Source organism: Microcebus murinus, chromosome 1, assembly GCF_040939455.1.
Source record: "Microcebus murinus isolate Inina chromosome 1, M.murinus_Inina_mat1.0, whole genome shotgun sequence".
In the NCBI taxonomy this organism is placed as follows: Eukaryota; Metazoa; Chordata; class Mammalia; order Primates; family Cheirogaleidae; genus Microcebus; species Microcebus murinus.
The window spans coordinates 133,909,214-133,931,870 of NC_134104.1; the positions used below are offsets into that span (position 1 = coordinate 133,909,214).

The window sequence follows — 22,657 nt, forward strand, 5'->3', positions numbered from 1 at the left end:
GTGACTTTAAGGAAGAATTTATTTGAACCCTATCATAAGCTACCTTAGTGTGTCCTAGAAAACAGTGACATAAAACATTGTCTGTTTAAACCATCACGCAAAAACAACCCATGAGATAATTTTTGAGTATGTTCCTTGAAGCAAGAAGGCATAGTATAAAAATGAAATGTTGGTGTTAAACGTGTCATGGTCCCTTATGAAAATATGACAGCGCTTCCCATGGTAAAAGTCAATCCTGGGAATAATTTCTCCTGCTGGCCGTGAGCCCAGACAGGTGTAGCTACAACACAGAGTGATTAGTGGGTCTTGTGCCTCGCTGTCTTCCTAAGGCCTAAACTTATCTTGTCCAATTTAACCGTATCTTGAATAAAATCAGTGTTTGGAAAAACGATAACCCATGAATTAAAGAGTTACAAAGTTCTGCCGTTCTCAAATTTGAGTAAGTAGGCTTGACCAGACAAAATTCAGTGACCTTTCTGCCTAGAAAATAAAAGAAAATAGAAAATGAGAAGTTAAAAAGCTATAGAGGGTTTAGTGAAATAAGAGTAATACACATTAAGTCATCTAAATCTCATTTGAAAAGGCTAAAAGCATTGTTGTGTTTTTAAATTTCCTAATTCTAAGGTGCTGAGTTCCTCTTCCCTCCTTTCCCCAGGGTTTCGGGGAGGAGTAAATGAGTTAATATCTATTAAATACTTATCACAGCCCCTGACACATAGTAAGTGCTCAGTAAATAGTCATTACTATTAGTTTAGGCTCTTCCGGTGCAACTTTGAACCCAGTGCCAACTAAAAGCCACTGCCAAAATTCCATGGGAGAGAAGGCAGCTTCTGGTTTATGGTGAGCATAAACACACCCAGCCTGAAGATCTTAATGTATTAAGTACTTAACAAGGTGAAGTATTTAGTAAGGACCTGTGCGAGGGGGAAACTGACAGAGCTCCCAAGCCAAACTGACTCAGCAACTGTTTGAGATGACAGGAAGTTTGGGACAAGACATTTTTATGTTAGGGTGTCTCAAACATTAATGTGCATAAAAATGACCAGGGGATTTTGTTAAAATGCCTATTCTGATCCTGCATTTCTGAGCTGGGGCCCAGATTCTGCATTTTAACAAGTTCCCAAGTGATGCTGATGCTGCTGGTCTAGGACCACATTTTGAAAAGCAAGGCTTTTTCTTTAAAAACTCGAAAATCAAAGTGTTTTCCCCCAACCCCTCCTTTTGTCCCCTGCCTATGTTGGGCACCTGTTGCATGTGTGGTCAGAATAGCAGGGTTTCTCATAACCCAGCTCCAGCCCTCGGCCAGGATCCCGGGTGACCCGGGCAAACACACACTTCTTCAGGGTCATGGGCAGGTTACTGAGTCAAGACTGCCAAAGCCCCACGATGATGTTTTCCTTCACTCCCCAACCCCCTCCCTCCCTTGCCTGCCCCAAACCCGGCACTGATCTTGGAGCGGCTTAATAATAACAAAGCCAGCAGCCGGGTAAGGCAAGACAGTTTCAAAGCAAAGTTTTTCTTGTTTGTCAATTACTTAATTTCAGAATGAGATTCACAGATTTGCAAAACCCATGTGTGTGGAAACAAAGTGCTTCTCCTGAAAGGCGATTAAAAGCAGATCCCTTCTGGAAGAGGCGACATGAAAATTAAGTAAGCCACACCCCCACCCCCAAAAAACCGCTGGGAGGCATGTAAATTACATTTAATAAAATGTCTACACCCGCACTCACAAACGCATGCGCACATGCGAAGAAGCGGAGGGTCTGGTTCTAATTACTTGTACTTTAGTTGAACTTTGTCGTTTCCTTTGACTTTCTCCCTAATGTATGTGAGCTGTAGGCTTTGCAATCCTGCAGTGAATCCACAGAAAAAGACGGAAAAAATCCAGATCGGCTCCCTTTGGTGCCAACAAAAATGAAGAACAACTGAGTGTTTTGAACAAATGCAACACTTTGCTATTCTCCCTTAATTAGCTGAAATTACTCCCTCCCACGGGGGACCAGAGCACTGGGCTCAAAATTCCCCTGGGGCCATGCAGGAAATGTCTTTTGCTTTACAACTCCTTTTTCTTTTAAGGCTCAGCTGCCCAGAGAGTGCATTAAAATACTGTCTTAATCATGGAAGGTTCTAGTAAAAAGGCTGGGCTTTCATAATACATGATGCCTGCCTGCCTCTAATCAGGCCCAACATAAAATCCTGAAATCTGTCAACATGGTTTAGCCAGCCGTAAATTAGCTCTCACAAAGAAAAAAAAAAAAAGTATACTGAGCTCTCTTAAAAATGTTATCTGCTACTTAATCTAACCTTTAGAAAAATGCCAAGCATGTAAGGAATTGTGAAGGGAGCTATTGTTGGAGACTTTCTGTGTGTTTAAATGACACTCAGGTGTGTTGTAACAACAAGGACATTTATACTATGTTTTCTCAGGTGAGTTAAGTTCTTAAGTGCCGAGCCCTCCTAACAGGCAGCAACGTTAATTTCTTTTTTTTTTTTGCTTTTATTTTGGGAATGAATCCACCCCCTAGAGTTGTGGCAGTGTTGGAGGCAGCTGTGTCCGTGGGAGCCCTGGTATTCTGCTTTTGTGCCATCCCAGTCAGTGGAGATTTTGTTTAGCTTTGTTTTTGTTTTGTCTGTAAACAACCCTTGAGTTTGAAGTCCGTTTAGAGCAGCGCCTCTCAAAATGCAGTCTGTAGACTCGGGGGCTTGTTCCTGAACTGCCTGTTGCCAGTCCACGGTGAAAAAAGTGCCCATATCGAGAGAGAAAGTATTTTGAAACTTGTGCAGCAATTGGACAGAGTCATTTTATGTATGTTAAATCTAATTTTTTTTTTTAAGTTGGAGCTCATGGTTTGGACGTCTTTGTTCTTCCTCAATTCGTTTTCCATCGAGATTCATTTTTATTGAACGGTATCAGCCCACGAGGAGTTGTGGGCAGGGGAGACTACGAAATGATTCTTCATCATTGATAGTTTGAAAACCAACTTATTTAAAGCAGAATCCTGGCTGCCTACCCCCAGGATTTCTACTGCTAGTCTGCACTTTGAGGAGCATTGATTTAAGGGCAAATGAGTCCCATGACTAATTTTACAAGGAAGGTGACTCTAGCTTTGTTTTCCTTAGTGACAATCATCTGTGGGATGATTGTGGGAGTGGAGAGGTTTAAAATAGGGGCGAGAAGCTCCGGACAGTGCAGGTTTGTTCTCATTTCCCTTAAGGTTCCGTGTCTCCAGTCACGTGTGAGCAGCCCGGAGGAGCCCTGTCAGCCTTGCCGGTGCTGACTCGGCTCTGGGCTGGGGCCCCACAGAGCCGAGCATCCGTCTCAGCCGAGGAGCAGAAGTTCCTCGGACTTGGCCGTTCCCTGACGAAGCAAGGCAGCCCATCTGCTTAGCACTGTGGATGCCACACTGGAGGCTGCCGCTTGTTGGGCATGCAGTCACCACACGGAACTGAATAAGTCAATAAGTAAGCAAGGAAATAAATAAAAGCAGGAGACAAAAAGCAGATCCGTATTATTCCTCAAAGGCTGCTTCCCCAAACTGAAATCACATCAGGATGGCTGCATTGTCGTTGTTTTATTGAATGACACAAGCCTCTTTTCCCCCTGGGAAGTCTAAAAACTGCTTCTTTGGCCTGCCCGAGATCGCTGAATGAGCTAATACAGAACACATTGTCTGCTGAGCCGGCAGAGTTTTCGAGCAAAAATTTTATCATTCCATAGACTGATTGTGCTTGCCTGGAATAAGGAACAAAATGTTTGAGGCCTCTCAAGGGCATTTGATGAATCTAACTCTAATTTAAAGGGACTAATAGATTATTGATTTAAGCAGGATGACAGTGAACAGATCAATGGCTGAGCACTCTGTATCTACCTTAAATACCAAATATGACCAGTGAAAGGGGAGCCCTTGGGCTGCGCCCCTCCCTTGTTTCCCACTGTCTTTATTGGGGGGGTGAGAACAAAAAGGGAAGAAGAGCTCTAATAAATTTGCCAAAGTATGTTTTTGCTACATTACCAGAAAGGCAAGAGATTGCATTAAGTACAAATCTTTTATATTGATGCCATATCCTGGTTGTAATTCTAGAACTTGTCTTGGCATGTTTGCCTGAGGCTAGCTTTGGCGATCTGACTGACTACATCCACCACTGAAATTTTCTTTTCTGCCTTGCTTTGTTCCCAGTGTTATAGGCCACAGAGAGGAAATAAAGGACAGCGGACTGTCCATTTTGAAGGTGATATTTTAATGTAGAGTCAAATATTTAATTCTTTACTACCAGGGGGAAAATTCTTCCAAAGATGATTATTTTTAGTCATACGTAAGACTTTTCTATTTCTGTGCATGTGGGATTCACTTATTGCATTTGTAGGATTCAAATTATAAAACACAGTAGAAGGAACTAATTCATCCTTCAAAACACAGTCCGGTCACCTCTCTCAGGAGCCTTGCTTGATTTCTCCTGGGCTGAATAAGACCTGCAATTCTTTCTGTCGTTATATTCTATCACTGGTTCCCAAGCTGCTTCAATTTGGATTTACCTGGGAATATTTTTTAAAAATAGGGATTTTTGTCTTCCTTCCCCAGAAATTCTGGAACAGTGGGTCTGGGATACAATTTCAGCATTAGGATGTTTGAAGACTCCCCAGGTAGTTCTAATGTGCAGCCGAGTTTGGGAACCACTATTATCATATTCTAATTATTATTAGAACCACTATTAACCACTAGAACCACTATTATCATATTCTATTATTATCATATTCTAATCATTGGCTTATTCTCTATTAGGCCAGATTTGTCAAGGATAAAGGATTATACCAGGCACTGTCTGTAGCATATGTTATAGTCACTCAGCAAAACAAATGATTGAACACATGAACAGTCTGAGAATCCATGGTACTAATATGGGAAAGTTCATAGAATTACTGGTGAAATCACCACAGTCTTAATAAAAGTTTAGGGCTCTCACTATTGATTGCTTACAATAGAACATTTTTATTCGTGGCAACTGTTCAGGGAAAGCCTTCTGGATTCATTCATTTTTTATTAATGACTCTCATCCATAGAAAAAAGCTTTTACCAACCTTTGTTGAATGTTTGGGGGTTTTTTAACATCCAATAGGCCTCACCCTCTTAGTGTGCTTTACCCCAAGCTTTTTGGATATTAAATTATGCACAATTCTGCTTCCTTTAGGAGGATGAAATGCTGGACTCCCTTCAGTGTGTGTATTTGAAGTGGCATATTTATGGAAATTACCACCCACTTCTGAAATTCAGGGCATAGCTCTGACAGCTGAATCCAGCCCTAACAGAATTCTATTTACAACTTTCCTAGACGAGCCAGATTAGCTGTTCTACACGAGCAAGTAGAACATGAAAACACACACACTTCACCTTGCTTCTGTGAAGAACATAAAACAAGATTGATCCTAGCGGCAATGACATGGCTCTGTCAGTTGTTGAAACACATAGGTGAAAGTAGAAGCACGTAAATCGCACCAACCCAAAAGATTTGGAAGCATATAGAGAAAGGCTTACTTATTTATGCTGATGTTAGGGGTGTAAACTGAGACACCCTTTCTAGAAGTCAGATTATCAATGTGAATTAAAAACCAATAATATTTTTAAAGTAACATACCTATTGAGCAAATAATTACACCTCGAGAATTTATTCTAAGGAAATAGAGATGTGCTGAGATTAGCTACAAAGATGTTCATCACAATGGAATGTCTTATGGGAAAAATATTTATTGACAAGGAAATAAATGCATGACATCCTAAGTTGAACAAAGTCCCAAACAATCCCAGTATAACTAACACTTCCATAAAAAAACAAAACCGAAACATTTACATACATAGGAAAAAAGTCTGGAAAGTTATATACCAAGGTGATTACAGTGGATTTCTGAGTGAAAAGATTGTTGGTGATTTTGTGTATGTGTGTGTGTGTGCGTTTTCTTCAATTTTAACAAAGAGTGATATATTGTTTTATAATTTGAACAAGTAGTTTTTTCCTGTTAATTTGCTTTCAGTGAAGCTGATTAGCTCAGTGTGAGGAATGCTTTTGCATTTACAGCTTGATAGCTAATAAACCTTAGTGACATCTCAGATGCCAACCCGTCTATAAAACACTTGCCACCATCATGCCAAGTTATTCGCAATGAGAGTTTCCTATTTGCCGTAAGAAATAATGCACTCAAGATTGACATGTTCATCCCAGATACCTCAGTTCCAAAGAGTAAAGACTGTAATAGAGTTATCTACTAGGACCTGCACTACTCTAATGAATTCGTTCCAAGATTCCTCTGAATTATGAAAATACTATAATTATAGTTGATTCTGTTCCAAAGGGCTAATTAATTACTTTTTTTGAGGAAGCAAATGAGTATAAGAGAGCTATTTGATTTTTAATTTTATCATTTAACAACTTAGAGGGGTACTTAGTGCTTGGAATGAGGAAGAAAATGGAAAGGGAAAAAGTTCATACATTAATCCAACAAATATTTATTGATTACCTGCTATGTGCCAGGACTTTATATAGTCCTGGAGCACAGGTGTAAACAAGGCAGGTGAGTTTCTTAGCCTCATGAAGCCTAATATTCAGAGTGTGTTTGTGTATGGCCAGGGCGGGGGCAGGGTGGCAGCAAATGTAGAATATAAAATTGTGCACAAATAAGCTTTTAAAATTTGGACCCTAATTAGAGTTTTATAGAAATACAATAAAGTAATGGGATACAATGACCAGGAGTGAGAAGGGGCATTTTAATTAGAGAAGTCACCTCTGAGGAGGCAACATTTACTCTCAGATGCAAGAGATGAAAAATAACCAGATGTGTAAAGGTCTGAGAATTTCCAAGGAAGGAAAAATGTGTAGTGTAATAGCATTAAGTTAATATGAGAGCTTGGCCCTTTCAAAAGACAGAAGAGAAGCCAATTATTTAGAATTCAATCAGCGAGGGGAGTCATGGAATACGTTGATACTGCTGAGGGGCCATGGAGTGAAAAGCCTTGTGGAACATAGTAAGGAGTTTGACTTTGACCCGATTGGTGACTGTAGGAGGGCTTTAGATAGGCGAGTGAAGGAGATTGATTTTAGCTTTCGAATCATTATCTTGACCGCTTGTTTGAAGAGTGGACCCTGGGTAGGAGGAGTAGGCCTGAACAGACCAATGAAGAAGCTATTGCAGTAGTTCAGGCGAGAGATGATGGTGGACCACCAGCCTGGTGTGGTACTGGGGTAGTGCTGTGGGATTAACGGCTGGGGTAGAGTTGACCTGCCCTGCTAAAAGTTTGTCTATAGGATAATCCAGTCAGTATAATATCTTGGCAATTATAGCAGCGGAACAGCCAAAAATATTATACTCTGAAAATTCCACTCTATATTATAAAGTAATCCAGAGACAAGAAGATTCTGGAACATTATTAAACCATCTTTAATCACCTTCTTCCCAATTTCCATCATATTTTATGAGCATTTTTTTGCCTGTGATAGGAGTAAGTCCAGTTCTTGCTTTGTCTTTGAACAAAACCCTGAAGAATAGGTGCGGAGATCACTTTGGTGGTATATTTTGTGAATTCAATTTCCTTGTGGAATTTGGGTAGTTAGACAATGAAGCAGGAATCGTGTATTTTTAAATATAAAATAAACATCAATATGACCTAGAAGTGAACTGCACGGCTTTATGCCATCATGAGGTGTGTAACCCACTGCTTCTCAAACATTAATTGCACATGCGGTCAAACTGGGGATTTGGTCAAAATATGGATTCTGATTCCATGGGCCTGAGCTGGGGCCTGATACCATGTTGTCTAGTACGTTCTGAAGTAAGGCTGATGCTGATGGTCCGAGGAGCAGTCTCTCTGAGGAGCAAAGGCCTTACCGATATTGTTATCAATGAAGATCAGTTATGGCCACGTCATGCTGAAGGCCCTGGCCATATACTTACTTGTCGAATGACTGTGTTGAGCATTTCCATCATTTTTTGTAAGGAAATTGACTTTTGGTTGAATAAGCAGCAGATTCAAACAAGTCATTTGAGACTCTATATGTAGGGGAGACAGAAGAGTAGAAAGAGCCTGGGCTTTGCAGTATGAAGATCTGAACTGGCCTCTCAGCTCTGCCTCTGCCCTGTTGGTCTTGGACAAGTCACTGCCCTTCTCCGAGTTTCTGTGTCTGGAGAGTATGATGGTGATAAAAGCCATCACCATAGCAGTGCTATAAGAGAGACGTCTGAGGTTGCTCTCTAATTTGCAGAACACCACATCTGTGTCCGTATCACCACTGCTGTGGCTGCAATGATAACTTTTTTTTTTCTTTTTTTTGAGACAGAGTCTCACTTTCTTGCCCAGGCTAGAGAGAGTGCCATGGCGTCAGCCTAGCTCACAGCAACCTCAAACTCCTGGGCTCAAGCGATCCTTCTGCCTCAGCCTCCCTAGTAGCTGGGACTACAGGCATGCGCCACCATGCCCAGCTAATTTTTTCTATATATATTAGTTGGCCAATTACTTTCTTTCTATTTTTAGTAGAGACGGGGTCTTGCTCTTGCTCAGGCTGGTTTCAAACTCCTGACCTCGAGCAATCCGCCCACCTTGGCCTCCCAGAGTGCTAGGATTACAGGCGTGAGCCACCGTGCCCGGCCCATGATAACTTTTTTATGGGGTTATCCCTACTAGTGTTATTGCTGAATTTGGGGGGGAGACAAGTGAATTTACTTATGAATATAAAAAAAAAAATGAACTGAAATACATTTTCTCTTCTTTCCTCCCCCCCTGTCCCATCCCACTGTAGCAATTGAAACCCAGAGCACCAGCTCTGAGGAACTCGTCCCGAGCCCTCCATCTCCACTTCCTCCCCCTCGAGTGTACAAACCCTGCTTCGTCTGCCAGGACAAGTCATCAGGGTACCACTATGGGGTCAGCGCCTGTGAGGGATGCAAGGTGAGTACTCACATCTCTGTGCCTAACGAGCCATTTTCTCCCTGTACTCTCTGGAAGGGACCCACCCAGCTCCAGAAATGGGCTGGGTCTGTAACGTCACCTCCAATCAGTGTGTGGGTTCAACTGTATCTAATAGTTTTCATTACTTCTTTACATCTTCGTAGCGTAAAATTCAGAAACTTCTGCAAATGACTGATTGGGGCAAAAAGTTTTAGGGTCCTTAAAATATCCCTCCATAATAGTTCTTTTGAGATAACAAGAACCTATTGGAGGAATCTTGAAAAGCGTCACCCCATTTCTCTTTAGAACGTGCCGCCTGGTGTCTGTAGTTTTGTTTTATTTTTAAATATGACTGACGGTCCACTGAATCAACTTGCAGAGAGTCCAAGTTTGAAATTGGGATTTATATCCTGGCTGTTTTCTCAGCCCTGTGGCCTTTGAATTACAGTTTGATTTTCAGCCTGTAGAGACTTGCTACTGTATGTGAATCGTAAATTCAGCAGAGCTGGGTTTAAAATTCCTACCTACAGAGTACTAGAGGCTGAACATGTGTCAGAGAGTATATGGCTGCTTTGAATCAAGCTAGACAATTGTTATCAAGTCTAACAGGCTTAATCGAGTGAAAGAGCTGCTGCTTTTTTTTTTTTTTTTTTAAAGAGACAAAAGAAACAAAGAATGACTTCATAGGCAAATTCAACTCATCCATAAAAATTTCTCAGAGGAACTATGGCTGTCTTGAGCTAGCCCTTCCCTAGATATATAATTTCTTTAAGTCCTCTCTGGATGGTTGTTCAGATCTGTTGTTTATACATCTAAATTGCATGATTCATTTGTAATATGTTGAAATAATATTACAGGTGCTCTATGGCATTTTATATCTGACTTGTCAGAGTTAGCACTTACTGTGTGTATTGATTAGGCACTGTTGTGTAACAGATTGTCCTAAACCTTAATGGCTTCAGACAACGACTCTTTATTTAGTGTATAATTGGGTCAGCAATTTCGGCCAGGCTCATCTGCATGGTTCATCTGGACTTAGCTATGCTCCACCACGTGTCTCTGATCAGCTAGTTGGCCCTGCCATTGGGGATGCTGGCTGTTGGCTGGGGAGTCTCAGCTCTCCTCCATTTGGTCCCTCATTCCCACCAGGCTGGCCTTGGCTTATTCACAGAGGCAGGGCTCCAGAAGAGAAGCACACAAGGGTTCCAGAGGCCTTGGCTCAGAAGCAGCCCACTATCACTTTTGCCACAGTCTATGGGCCAAAGCAAGTCATAAGGTTAGTCTAAGTACAATAGGCAGGAACATAAACTCAGCTTCTTAATGGGAACAGGTTCAAAGTCACATTATAAGGGGTATGGATATAGGGGAAGGAAAATGGGGGTCATTTTTGCGTTCAGACTACCATATTGCATGTCTAATTGCATATGAACATAAAGTGGGTAGAGACCCTAGCTGCATTGCCCAGCGCCTCACACAGTCTGATGTGTGGCAGGCACTTAAAGAATGGAGATTCAACAAATGCATGAATGTCACTCAGCCCCTCAAAGTAATTTTATGGGATTTCCCTTCTTTTCAAATTAATTAAATAAACATGCTTATTATGGTTTATTACTATTCTAAATAAGGTAAGGCCAGTTTGGGGAAATTCATTAAAGACATAGGAACATCTGTCTGCCTCTGGGATTGTGCTGGTTATTTTAAAGGAATTCTCTTTCCTTCAGTAGTTTCTGGTATGGTAGTCAGGAAAGTTCTATGGGCAAGCCGGGTGGCAGCTGGCTAAAAAGTGAAACATTTGTGCATCTAATTATTGCTTTATTATTGGTAACCCTTAGTTGAACGTACTTAAATTTATCCTGCTATTTGTAAAGGTTTCAGCAGAATACCAGTTCACTTTGTCCATTTGTTGTGCAATATGTAAATAAACCATGTTCTAATGCTCATTTGAAAGTGAAAAGATACTCCTTTATTTCCAAAATTTTTTAAGTGATGACCATGTCCAGAAACCTGAATAAGGTATGTTAACTCAACTTACTTGTTCCCATGATGTCCTGGGGAAAGATAGTATCCAACGTGTCTCTGTAGCAGATACCAGAACATGCATATTGAGCTATTTCACAATCTGTACAGTACAAACTGTTTCAGTCAGCTCGTAGTCAGCTAATTCTCTGACCTCTTGTTTTAATTCGGAATTCTGATTCTTTTTAGGAAAAATCCCAATGAAAATAAAACCCATACCAGCACAAACAACTTTGATAAACTCAGTTAAGTGGACCGGAGTCATATTATGCTATATCTTTTTAACAGAGCCGTAAACCCAGTAAGGTCAGATGAGTTCACCAGCCAGTTGTTGAATTTGATAATTTCTGTATCGCGAGTGGACTGCCTTTCTCCCTGGTTATTGAGAAAGACTTGGTCCGCATTTAGGCTTGCTGGGAAAATAAAGTGCCAAAGTTTACAGAACTGAAAGACAGGAGCAAGTAAATGTAAACTGTAATAGTCAAAAGAAAAAAAGAAATATAACTTTTTATTTTTTTTATTTAAAAAAATTTTTTAAAAGCCAGTCAAATTTAGTAGTGAGGGGAAATATAACTTTTTAAAAAGAAAATGTAATTTTTATTGTCTTTGAAAATTATCTATATAGTACAGAATTTATGGTATAAAAATAGAAAATCCCATGATTCTACACTAGGAGAGAAGCCCTATTCAAACTCAGTTTTTCTATGAGTATATGCATGTTGCTATTTTTTGTTGTTTTCTTTTGTTTGTTTTTTACAAAAATAGGATTTTATGTTGTATACTAGTTTCAGTCTGCTTTTAACATTTAATCTCTCATGACAAAAATTTAACCAACTGTGTAGTTTTATGATTATACAATTAATATAGTGGTTTAAGATTATATCATAATTTATTTAACTAATTCCCTGTTATACAATTAAGGTGTTTCTAATTTTTATCTATTATAATGAACACTTTAATATATAGCCTTTAGGTAACTTTCTGATAATTTCCTCAGGATAAATTAGTAGAAGTGGAATTTCTAGGTCAATGAGTTTGTATGTTTTTAAGGCTTTTGAATCAAATTGTCAAAATGTCTTCTAGAAAATATGTATCAATTTATACTCTATCAGTCTGTAAAAAGTTAATCCTATTGGAAACTATCTATTAGGAATCTCTCCTTTGTGATAATAAGGTAGTAAATTAAGGAGCAACTTCTCTTCTGGAATTCTGCCTGTATTTAATTTGTGGTTTCCTATGAGCCTCATGCATGATACCAATTTAGACTACCGGCACATGTACCATGAGTCCTTGGTTGACCTGTAGAAAGTGACCTGACCTTTGGCTAAAGATCAAAGGTCGTTACTGTGGGCTGGGAACCTCTGCTCTATAGCTGGACTCCCAAAAAGAACCTAGTATATGCCTTCAAGAAGAAATGCCTACAGTGACTTCTGCTTGTCATAACCAGGATGACCTTAATGACTACTATTTGGGGGAGAGAACCTTCCATCTTCCTAGGGACCTGGTGGCAGTCTCAGCTTCTGCTGCAGCCACATGCTGGTGGTCAGAATTTAAGGAATGGGTTGTGGTCCACCTCTGGGGCTGGTAGTGGCTGCTGTATTGACACAGCATGCCATGGCAGCATGACCCCTAGACATGTTGTAGCGATGAGCCTTTTAGGGAATTTCCAGCTGAATGATGGCATTTTTTGTGAGGGACAAAGAATGCATAAAATGAATGTGTGATATAGTTAGCCAAAAAAGGTTTCACAATATAAAATAATAAAGCAATCTTAAAAATTAAGACAATATAAAATGTCTTTAGAAAGTAGTCTCATTGTTCATAGCTAAAATTCATGCACAATTTTGGCCTTAATCATATTTTATATTTCCACTTTTATAGTTTTCAAAGAGTGTGGAGTCTAGACTGAGAGTACTGGAATTTGAATACTAGCTAGGCTACTTGCTAGCTTGGTGACCTTGGGCAAGTCTCTGTTTTCTCATCCAGACAAATAGAGATAATACCACAAGCCTCATAGTATTATTGTGAGGATTAAATAAGTTACTATCCATAAAGTATAGAACAATACCTGGCACATAGTAAGTGGCATATATGCTTAGTTATTGTTTGTATTATCCTTAAGTTATTATAATGACTTTTGCACACAGTGATGTAACATCAGTTATAAGCATAGTATTCTCCTCATATGTTCTTTCAGCAATTCTCCATTCCTTTATACCAAAATAAACACTGCCTCTTTCCTTCAAGACCTAACCCACACCATGGAACCTCTGTGGATTATCCTAGTACAGGGGTTGGCAAATTCTTTCTGCAAAGATCCAGTTAGTAAATATTTGAGGATTTGAGGGCCATATGGCCTCTGTCATAACTATTCAGCTCTGTCATTGTAGCATGAAAGGAGCCATAGACAATATATAAAAAGGATGATGTGGCTATGTTCCAATAAAACTTTATTTACAGAAATAAGCAGTGGGCCAGATTTGACTCTTGACGATATGTCTCTTCTCTCAATTTCTAAAACTCAGAAGCTGGTAGCCCAAACCTCTCATGTCAAAAATGTCAGGCCAGCTGGTTTCGGTGGACTGGAGGCCTGGGATTGCTGCACCCCCTCCCTACTGCTGAAAAGAGTTGATGTCCACCTGCCTGGTGCATCATGGCTTTGAAGCTTCAAGCCATGTTTGGCCATTCCTCCACCTGTCCAATCACACTCACCTCCCACCCACTTCCTCATCATGCAGAGTCAGAGAAATTAGCAAGATCCTTGTAATTGACCTACTTCTAGAAATACCTGGCATCCCACTTTGGAGGAGTTTGTGGAAGGTATTCCATGAGCTGCTCTATCAGTTAGCTTTTTCTGCTTAATAAATAACCCAAATGGTTATTGGCTTACAACAGTAGGCATTTACTTTTCATTGTAATTGTGGGCACATCTTTTTGTCTGAGTGTCTTCACTGGGTGTCCAGGATGGCCTCACTCACATGACAGGGGGCTTGGTGGGATAAGTAGATCCTCTCCCCATGTTGTTGTTCACCACTAGCCTAGCCTGGGCTTGTTCATATGGTGGTGGATGGGTTCCCATCAGTAAGAGAAGGCAAACGTCAGTGTGCATACACTTGTCAACGTCTGCTTGCATCACATTTACTAATGTGCCCTTGGCCAAACAATTGCATGACTAAGCGTAGATTCAATGAGTGGAGAAATAGACTTCACCTCTTAAGGGGAGAAGTGGCAAAGTCACCTTGCAAAAGGGTGAGCCTACCAGAGCTAGTATTTGATTATACACTGTTTTCTAGTGTATAATCTCCCTAATTTCATGGACAAATCTCTTCTGACAACTGTAGTCACCATTCAGTCATCCTTTGCCATATATTTGTTGAGCACCTATTAAGTTTCAGGCCCTATGCCAGGTGCCAGAGATACAGCAGTGGAAATGACAAAAGTCCTCATGCAACTTTCTGTCAAATGCAAGGGACAAATGATAAACAGTTCAAAATTGGAAGAAAATAAACAGAATGATCTGATAACAAAAGGATAGTTGAGGGATATTCAATTGGGTAGGGGTTAAGGAGGCCTGATTTGATGGGGGAGGGGGGTCAGGTGGAATCTCATCGCTGAGAAGGAACCAGCTGTGTGAGTAATAGAGAGAAAGCATTTGAGGTGAGAAACCACATGACAGAAGCCATTTCTACCTGTCCTGGCTATGTCTGTTGACTTTTGTAGACCTAAGCAAATCCACAAGTTTGAACTCAGTCACATGCCAAATATAAACATAAAAATGGTGAGCCCAGTCGTTGCCTTGACTTCCTGTTAGGGATGGCTTATGTGGAGTGGGAGGTCCCTGGTGTTTGCAAATCCAAGTGTAGAATAGGGGACAGAGAAAACTACCTTTTTTGGATGGATCTCTCCCTACACTAGGCATTTGGGCCCATTTCATTTAATTCTCACCACAGCTCTGCAGGGTAGGCTTTATGACGCCCATTTTACAGACAAGGAAACTGAGGTTCAGAGAGGGTAAGGAACTGTCGGCCAAGGGCATGCAACTAGCCTTTGCTGGAGCTGGGATTAAAATCCTGTTCCTGTTGGAAAATATCCCACTCCTTCGGCCGCACTCAAACAGAGTTATGTTGTGGTTCTAGAGTGAGTGTTCCAGAGCCCACCAAATTGAAAAGAAAACAGGTAGAGGCAAACTTTAAAAAAGGAAAAAAAAAAACCAAAAACCTATTGTCTTGATGATCCCATAAAAGAAATGATATCTTTTACAACAGAAAAATTTAAAAGGAAGCACTTACAAGGCAATCTTTCCCAAGAAGGGACAATTAACAGACAGGACCCACACATGGGCACGTACCCAAATGTTGCTTTGTTCTTGCTCTCTCCACATTTGCCATCAGTGGGTGGAAACTTCCCATCTTTAAGCCACTGTTTGGGAGTCACCGGGCCCGCCCCGACTGCAGAAGCCCCCAGGGCTCAGCCTGGCTCAGCCATGATGGCTCTTCTCTGCAAGGGTGCAGAGGAAATGCTTGCTGAAGGTCATGTTGGTAGCTTTCTATTTAAAGCAGCCTTTAAGAGTTTAAACTCTTAAAGCCCCCTCAGTCCCTCAGGGCTAATTCTGTCCATTTTCTCATCTGCCTTTGTTTTGCTGGCCTCTGAAGAGAAGGGAGGTCCTCGTCTCCATGACTGCCTTGCGCTGCTGGGCTGGGTTTTCCTGGCAGGCAGCAAGTAGTATGCTAAGTCACAGAAAGTTTTGCAATCTGGAAGATGGATGTCTGCACTTAATTTTAGAACTTCTATTAAATACTATAAATGTGCTTAGTGATTTTATTTGACCAAGGCCAATTAAAACTACATTTTTTTTTAAAATTGGTGTGGCTAAACATGAACATTATGCTCTGTTTGGAGAGTATTTTTATCTTCCTCACTCTGGTAGTTGCTTCTGTTTTAGGGGTTTGCTACAGTATTGATCCCCAAGAACAATAGAACATACTAAAGGCAATAACAAAAACAGGACAATATCTGGGTGCTGTTCCAGCTAAAACTGAATCGTGAAGCCTGCACAAAGTTCATTATGATAGTCACACACGGAGTAGGTTCCATCAAAGACCCAAAGAGGTGTTCTTTATTGTTAAAATTGTCCAGCAATGGAGACTTTAATTATCCCTTCATTCATTAGACATTTATTATGCACCCTCTATGACAGTGGGCCCCTAACTTTTTGGCAGCAGGGACCAGATTCATGGAAGACAATTTTTTCACAGACTGGGATGGGAAGGAAGGATTTGGGGATGATTCAAATGCATTACATTTATTGTGCAGTCAAACCTCTCTGCTAATGATAATCTGTATTTGCAGCCACAACCGAGTGCTAGCATCACCACCTCAGCTCCACCTCAGGTCATCAGGCATTAGACTCTCATAAGGAGCACGCAACCTAGATCACTCATGTGAGCAGTTTACGGTAGGGTCCACCTTCCTATGAGAATCTAATGCCGCCACTGATTTGACACAGGAGACGGAGTTCAGGCTGTAATCTGAGCGACGGGGAGCGGCTGTAAATACAGACGAAGCTTTGCCAGCTCACCCGCCACTCACCTCCTCCTGTGTGGCCTGGTTCCTAACAGGCCACGAACCAGTACTGGTCCACAGCCTGGGGGGTGGGGACTGCAGCTCTGTAAGGATATAGAAACTAAATGATTTCGTGTATTTTGTTCCCAAAGTTGTATCCCAGTGCCTAGAAAGTACAGAGCCGTGCTTGTCAAATAGCAGGAACATAGTAAATAATTTGTTGAGCCGATGCATAAATGGACAGGCAAGGAAACAGTGCACTGTGCCAGGCACTGTGGCATTTGCCGTTAAGGGGAAGGTAGGCACAGGGCAGGAGCCTCAGATCTCTCTGACACAGTTGGGAAAGCTTTGTGAGAGATGGTTTTAGAAACGTAAGCGTTTTCCAGATGAGATAGGGGAGAGCCGTGTTCCAGGCCAAAGTCCAAGATGGGGCTGGAAGGCAAGAGAACTCAGAATGAAATAGGCTTTTGAACTATGGAAGAATGGAAACTTATCCATTCTGTGAACATTTATTTTGTGTAACCCTACGTAAGCAATTAGGGGTCCACAAGACCACGCTGAAGACATTCAAAAGGACTCATTAAATATCATTTCCTCAGGGACACCTTCTCTGGAACTCCCAGATTAGGTCCCCCTCTTTTACATTTACTACTGTTGTTCTTTGTGGCACTTAACACAATTAAAATTAATTCATTATTATGAGTCATTTATTTACTATCCGCCTCCTCCGTCACATTATGAACTCCAGGGAGAGCTGGGGCAGGTCTCTCTTGTCACAGTTATTTATTTATTTATTTTTTTACCAGTGCCTAGCACAGTGCCAGTGAGGCACGCAGGGCCTTAATGTATGTTTTTACCATAACTTATATCTAATTATGCAGTAACTAACAAAGTTATAAATTTCATGAAATAAAGCAGATATAGTTATATGATAATGTTTATAGTATAATTTTATACATTTTATCTAATTATGTAATGAATCTAATTACATAGGGTTTGTGATGAGACATTCATGTAAACTTTCATGAAATTTTATAAACAGGATAAAGCCTTGGGTGACCAAAGTCCAAAGTTCTTAGTAATTTCTGCCTTCCACGGCAGAGTTAACCTTCACTGCAAAAGATCTGTTCTCTTTGATAATTGTCTTTAAACAAACACTTAAGAACTGGCAGCTGGAATGATACACAGGAATAAAAGAACCCTGGTGGGCTCTTAGTGCTTTCAGGCCAGGCACCAGCACTGGGGCAGGGCCCTGGTATGGGGACTGCAGCTTTTAAAGAACAGAAAAACCTCAACTTACAGAGTCTATCTCGATGTCTAGGAATATCAAGACAGCTGACATGACAATCTAGCTTTTCCTAGTAAGAACTCCTGCAGGAGGAGAAAACGGTTTTCTTCTGTTGGACAAATTTCATTCTAAAATGAGAAATCATTTGGATTGAAAAAGCAAAAAAAAAAAAAAAAAAAAAAAACTGTCTTTTTTTTCCTTCTAGTGTATGAATAAACAGGAAGTGGAGGGTGAATTCTGAATTAGCCTGCAACTCTGTTTTTTTCTCCTAGTGTTGGTTGGGTAAAAATAGTTTATTTAATTTGGTGGTTTTCAGAGGTTTATACATTTTTTTAATGGTTAATAGTTCAGGAATGCTTGTTTAAATATTACTTTGCTTGTTTGTTATCTAGAGCACTTTGATTTGCTATGCTTGTTAAATTAAACAAACTAAATTGTTGGTAAAGTTTTTTGTCTTTGTCACGCAGTAGAGAAACAATTTCCAATATTCATGGTTAACTTGTCAATTCGAAAATGGCTCATGGCTCAATGATGTCACAAGTGTCTGTTTTTATGTTGTTTTGGTCAATTAAAAAAAAATCACCCAAAATCAATACTCCATTTTATGATTTGAAGCAAATGGTGGAGAATGCAATACGTTGCTTTCCCCAAATTCCCAGGGACAATCATCTAAAGCTGAATTGTGACAATGCTTTTACAACTACATCAACAAAACACACCTAAAATTCTTTTTTTTTTCCAGAGAAATGAAAGTATATTTTTAGACTTTCCTGAGAGTGATATAAATCATGACTGAAAATCATTTCTGTTTAAAATTTATACCATGAGCTGGGTGAAGTGACTCACATCTGTGATCCCAGCACTTTGGGAGGCTGAGATGAGTCACTTAAGGCAGGAGTTGGGGACCAGCCTGAGAAACATAGCAAGATCCAGTCTCAAAAAACAAAAAACAAAACAAAACAAAACAAAACAAATTAGCCAGACATGGTAGCTCATGCCTGTAGTTCCAGCTACTTGGGAGGCTGAGGCAGGAGGATTGCTTGAGCCCAGAAGCTCAAGGTTGCATGTGGTGTGCTAGGATTACACTACTGCACTCTAGCCTGGGTGACAGAGTAAGACTCTGACTCTAAAAAAAAAAAAAAAAAAAAAAAAATTGTTTCAATCCCCTTTCTTTCTCCACCTTTTACTAGATGGGTTAAACAGAAAGCTTTCTGTTCAATATTTCCTTCTCCTAGATGGACACTTGTAAAGAGGTGATAAGTAAAATCAGCTGGGGTGGCCTTCCTTTTTTATCACACACCTTCTCTTCAGCAGGGTAGGACTGTGAGTCTCTGGTCTTTTCATTCTCTCAGGTTGCCTCTTTCACCACCCGTATACATGTATTAATATAAAACCACAAAAACAATAAAATTATCTTATATTCCTATAGCCTCAGTGTTTCTAATACATTTTCATGTATGGAATTAAATTAGGCTAGGTTTAGCCAAAATAAAAATAAACTCCAAAATATACAATGCTTTCTACAGAATTTCTTTCTTTCTCATGTAATAGTCCAAGGCATGCATTCCTGGTTGGCAACCATCTCTCTTCCACACAGTAGTTAGAAACTTGGGCTCTTTCCAATGTTGTAACTTGGCATCTGCTAGGGCCTTAGCATCATTGGGTTCTAGCCACTGGAATGGAAAAAAGCACAGACGAGGCTAGATACCCACTTCTTAAAAGCCTGGGCCTGGAATGGGATACATCATTGGCTACAGCTGGTCGCATGACGAAAATCAACTGCAGGGTCGACTGGGAGATGTAGTTTAGCCATGTACCCAGTAACTGACTTATTATGGAAAGAAATAATGGCTTTAGTGAAGAACTAATGGTTTCTGCTTGTTTTAATTTTTTTTGATCCTCATAATAATAGATAAGTAGGCAGAATCCATTTTTCACCCCTCCATTTCACACATGAGGAAACTAAGAGTTTATGAGACTAAGTTCTACCATCCCTGGCCTTGATTTGTAATCTGATGTGTTATTAAAATAGTTACTGTGGAAACCTCCTTAGAAACCTTTCTGCAAGTTTCCCTGAAATATATCAAACTATCTTTTCAAAGCCTGTGATTCTAAACATCTCCGTATTCCCAGTAGGTTCCATTTCGACATCTTGAGAAGGCTGGGAAAGCCTTATCCAGTAGAGTTAGACCTTTATCAGGGGTTAGGTTCCAATGTTAGGCCAACGAAGCAAAAATCACATGTAGCCAAAAAGACTCCAGAAAATCTGTTTGGAAAACAAACTTTTGGAGACTGACATATGTCTCTCCATAGTCCCTACAAAGCCAGTTCTTCCTCCAGCTCTGAAAACAGATTGCTGTTGCTTATAAGGAATGCCAGATGAAATAGTTTTCTATTCTCATGTTGTATCAAAAATATATGTCCTTAAGCACAAGAATCATACTAGTACAACACAAAGCTCATGTCATGAAAATCACACATCCTTGTAGATGTTTTCTAGTCTGAGTTTCTTTTACCATAATAGTTTCCTTGAGATTGGAATTTTTCTTGTGCCTTTTATGAACTGTGTCTTTTGTTGTTGTTGTTGTTCAGTATTTTTCCACTTCAGAAAGAAGACGAGATGTGTCGTATGGATAAGCAATGCCAAAAAGGGGAAATTTTTGTTCCGTGGACCCTAGAACTTATCCATGAAAAAAAATCTAGAAAGGGGAATAAAAATCGGTGTGCATCTTCTGCCTGTACAATGCTAGCATTGTCTGGGGTGGAAGGGAAAAGCTGGGGTTCTGGCAGGCCTGCCCCATTACAGCCTTGTTTCTTGTTCCATATTGAAAAGATGACATTCCTCTGCTAGCAACGTCCTGCCCAGATTTCTGGCACCAGTTCTATGACCAGCACTATCGGCTGGGGCATTTTTGTTTGGGTTGGTTTTGTTTTATTTCAAAAGCAGCGAAGTGCAGGCTGCATAAATGTACAAGGTAGAACTGTTTTTATAAAGCTTGTCATCAAACTTGTCAGTACAGTCAAGGTGGCCCGTCTGCCAGGGCGTCTGCTTCCTATTCACTGTGTCAAAATTCGAGAAGGCGTATACAGAAAATTTAACTTCTTAACTTGTTCTTAAGTGTTCCTGAGGCAGCCCTTGTGTTTGAACACGGGCCCCCTCCTCCCTCTCAGGATTTCATGTAATGCTTCATTTATAACAGAGATTGGTGGATTTGCAAAGTAAATATTTCAATAAGAAAAAACACAATCTTCGGTGACCCTCTCAGTTCTGCTTCTATGGAGGCATTTTCTATGTCTGGGAAAAAAAAAAATCCTCTATATCGGCTGCAACTCTGAACTGGAGCGTGTAAAATGTACTTCTCAGGTTCTGTGAGCCTTAAAATAATGAGCAGTAGAAAACTCCGAGGTGGGTCAGCGACAGAGAGAATACCATAAAGGATTTTCATGGTTAAACAAATTGGGAGCAAACTAGAATGATCAAGCAATGTTCATTCTCCTCTGTGCTTTTGAATCTGAAAATAGCAGCAATTCTAAGCACACAACACCACCATTCATGCAGGCCTGGAAAGTCCCCCGAATCATGAAAATTATCCTTATTAGTCAAACCCAGCAGGGATCATCTGACTGTTCCTCAGGGGAATGAAAATTTTTAGTTTGGATCCCACATCTCTGTGTCTTACCCAAATTGTGGATGAGCTGTGCTCTATCTGGAGACTTTGGAAGAACAGGCATACTTTTTGATAAGAAATACTTTTGAAAGCTGCTACCCTTAATTGTGTGTGTGTGTGTGTGTGTGTGTGTGTGTGTGTGTGTGTATCACTCCTCATTAACATGAAGACACAGATTCAGAATAATAGCATTTTGAGGGAGGGGGCATGTTTGTTTTATGTTTATCAGTTTCTTTGTTGGGACCCTAAGTTAGCCACTATACAGTCCCAGTACTCCATAAGACATCTTTCGGTGACATCTATTTCATTTGGATCCACAACTTGTCATGTTTATGATTTCATCAAAAACATTATGCTAAAATATGTGAATAGCTTTCAGTATGTTTTTCCTGTCGAACTGTGATGGAAAAAGGAGGAAAGTTTTCAGTCTAATGCCAAGAATTATGGGAACAGGGTATCAGAAATTAAGAGATTCTGCTAATTCTGATTATTTCCCTGAAATGGAATTAAATGTACTATTCCTTATCCAATTATATTCTGGTCTTAAATTATCATTTCCTGCTCTAAGAGTTATCCTGTTTAAATGCTTATTTGGTGAGAATTCTTACCTGTTGAACAAAAATTTGAGTCTCGTATGTAATATATATATGTACAGATACTGAATTTATTTCTGTAAGTATTTGTGGCAGGTAGGATCTGTGCAAAATTATCAATTACTTAACAAAGCCTTAATGGGTCTTATTGTCATCACCACATATATTTGGTTTTAAACTCAAACTCATAATGAAGTGATTCCTCTCGCTATGCTCATATGTAGGATGTTTGCTGTTAGGGAGTTCACGGTATTGATATCACGGATCTGGTAGTTTAAGAAACCTAAAATACTGTTTTTGAATTAGCACCTCTAGATCAGGTGTTCCTTTGGTATTTCATTCTTTTCATCCATCTTATCCTTTATGAGCTCTGGGCCTCAGAAAGAGTATTCCTGTCCTGCACTAAGTACACTATTAGAAATAAGAGCGTTGGCAGAGGGATGATAGTGACCTCCAAGGAACCAAATGTTTCCCTGCATTGTGTCGGAGTGGGTAGGCTACTATCCACATAATAGAGGGGGGGAAATAACTGAAGGTGAGTTATGTTTAAGTCTATAAGTATTATATATTTAGTATTTTAGAAACTTATTTTAAATAATA

General features: G+C 40.1%; 1 protein-coding gene across 6 annotated transcripts in view; it reads left to right on the forward strand.

Moving 5' to 3' along the window:
- Nucleotides 1-22,657, forward strand: part of RARB (retinoic acid receptor beta) — a 702,725-nt gene that overhangs the window by 558,042 nt on the left and 122,026 nt on the right. For all 6 annotated transcript variants that reach the window (XM_076005783.1, XM_012786193.2, XM_076005786.1 and 3 more), the window contains one exon: nucleotides 8,782-8,930. In XM_076005783.1, coding sequence (XP_075861898.1) covers nucleotides 8,782-8,930 — 149 coding nt within the window. The remainder of the gene's footprint in view (nucleotides 1-8,781; nucleotides 8,931-22,657) is intronic.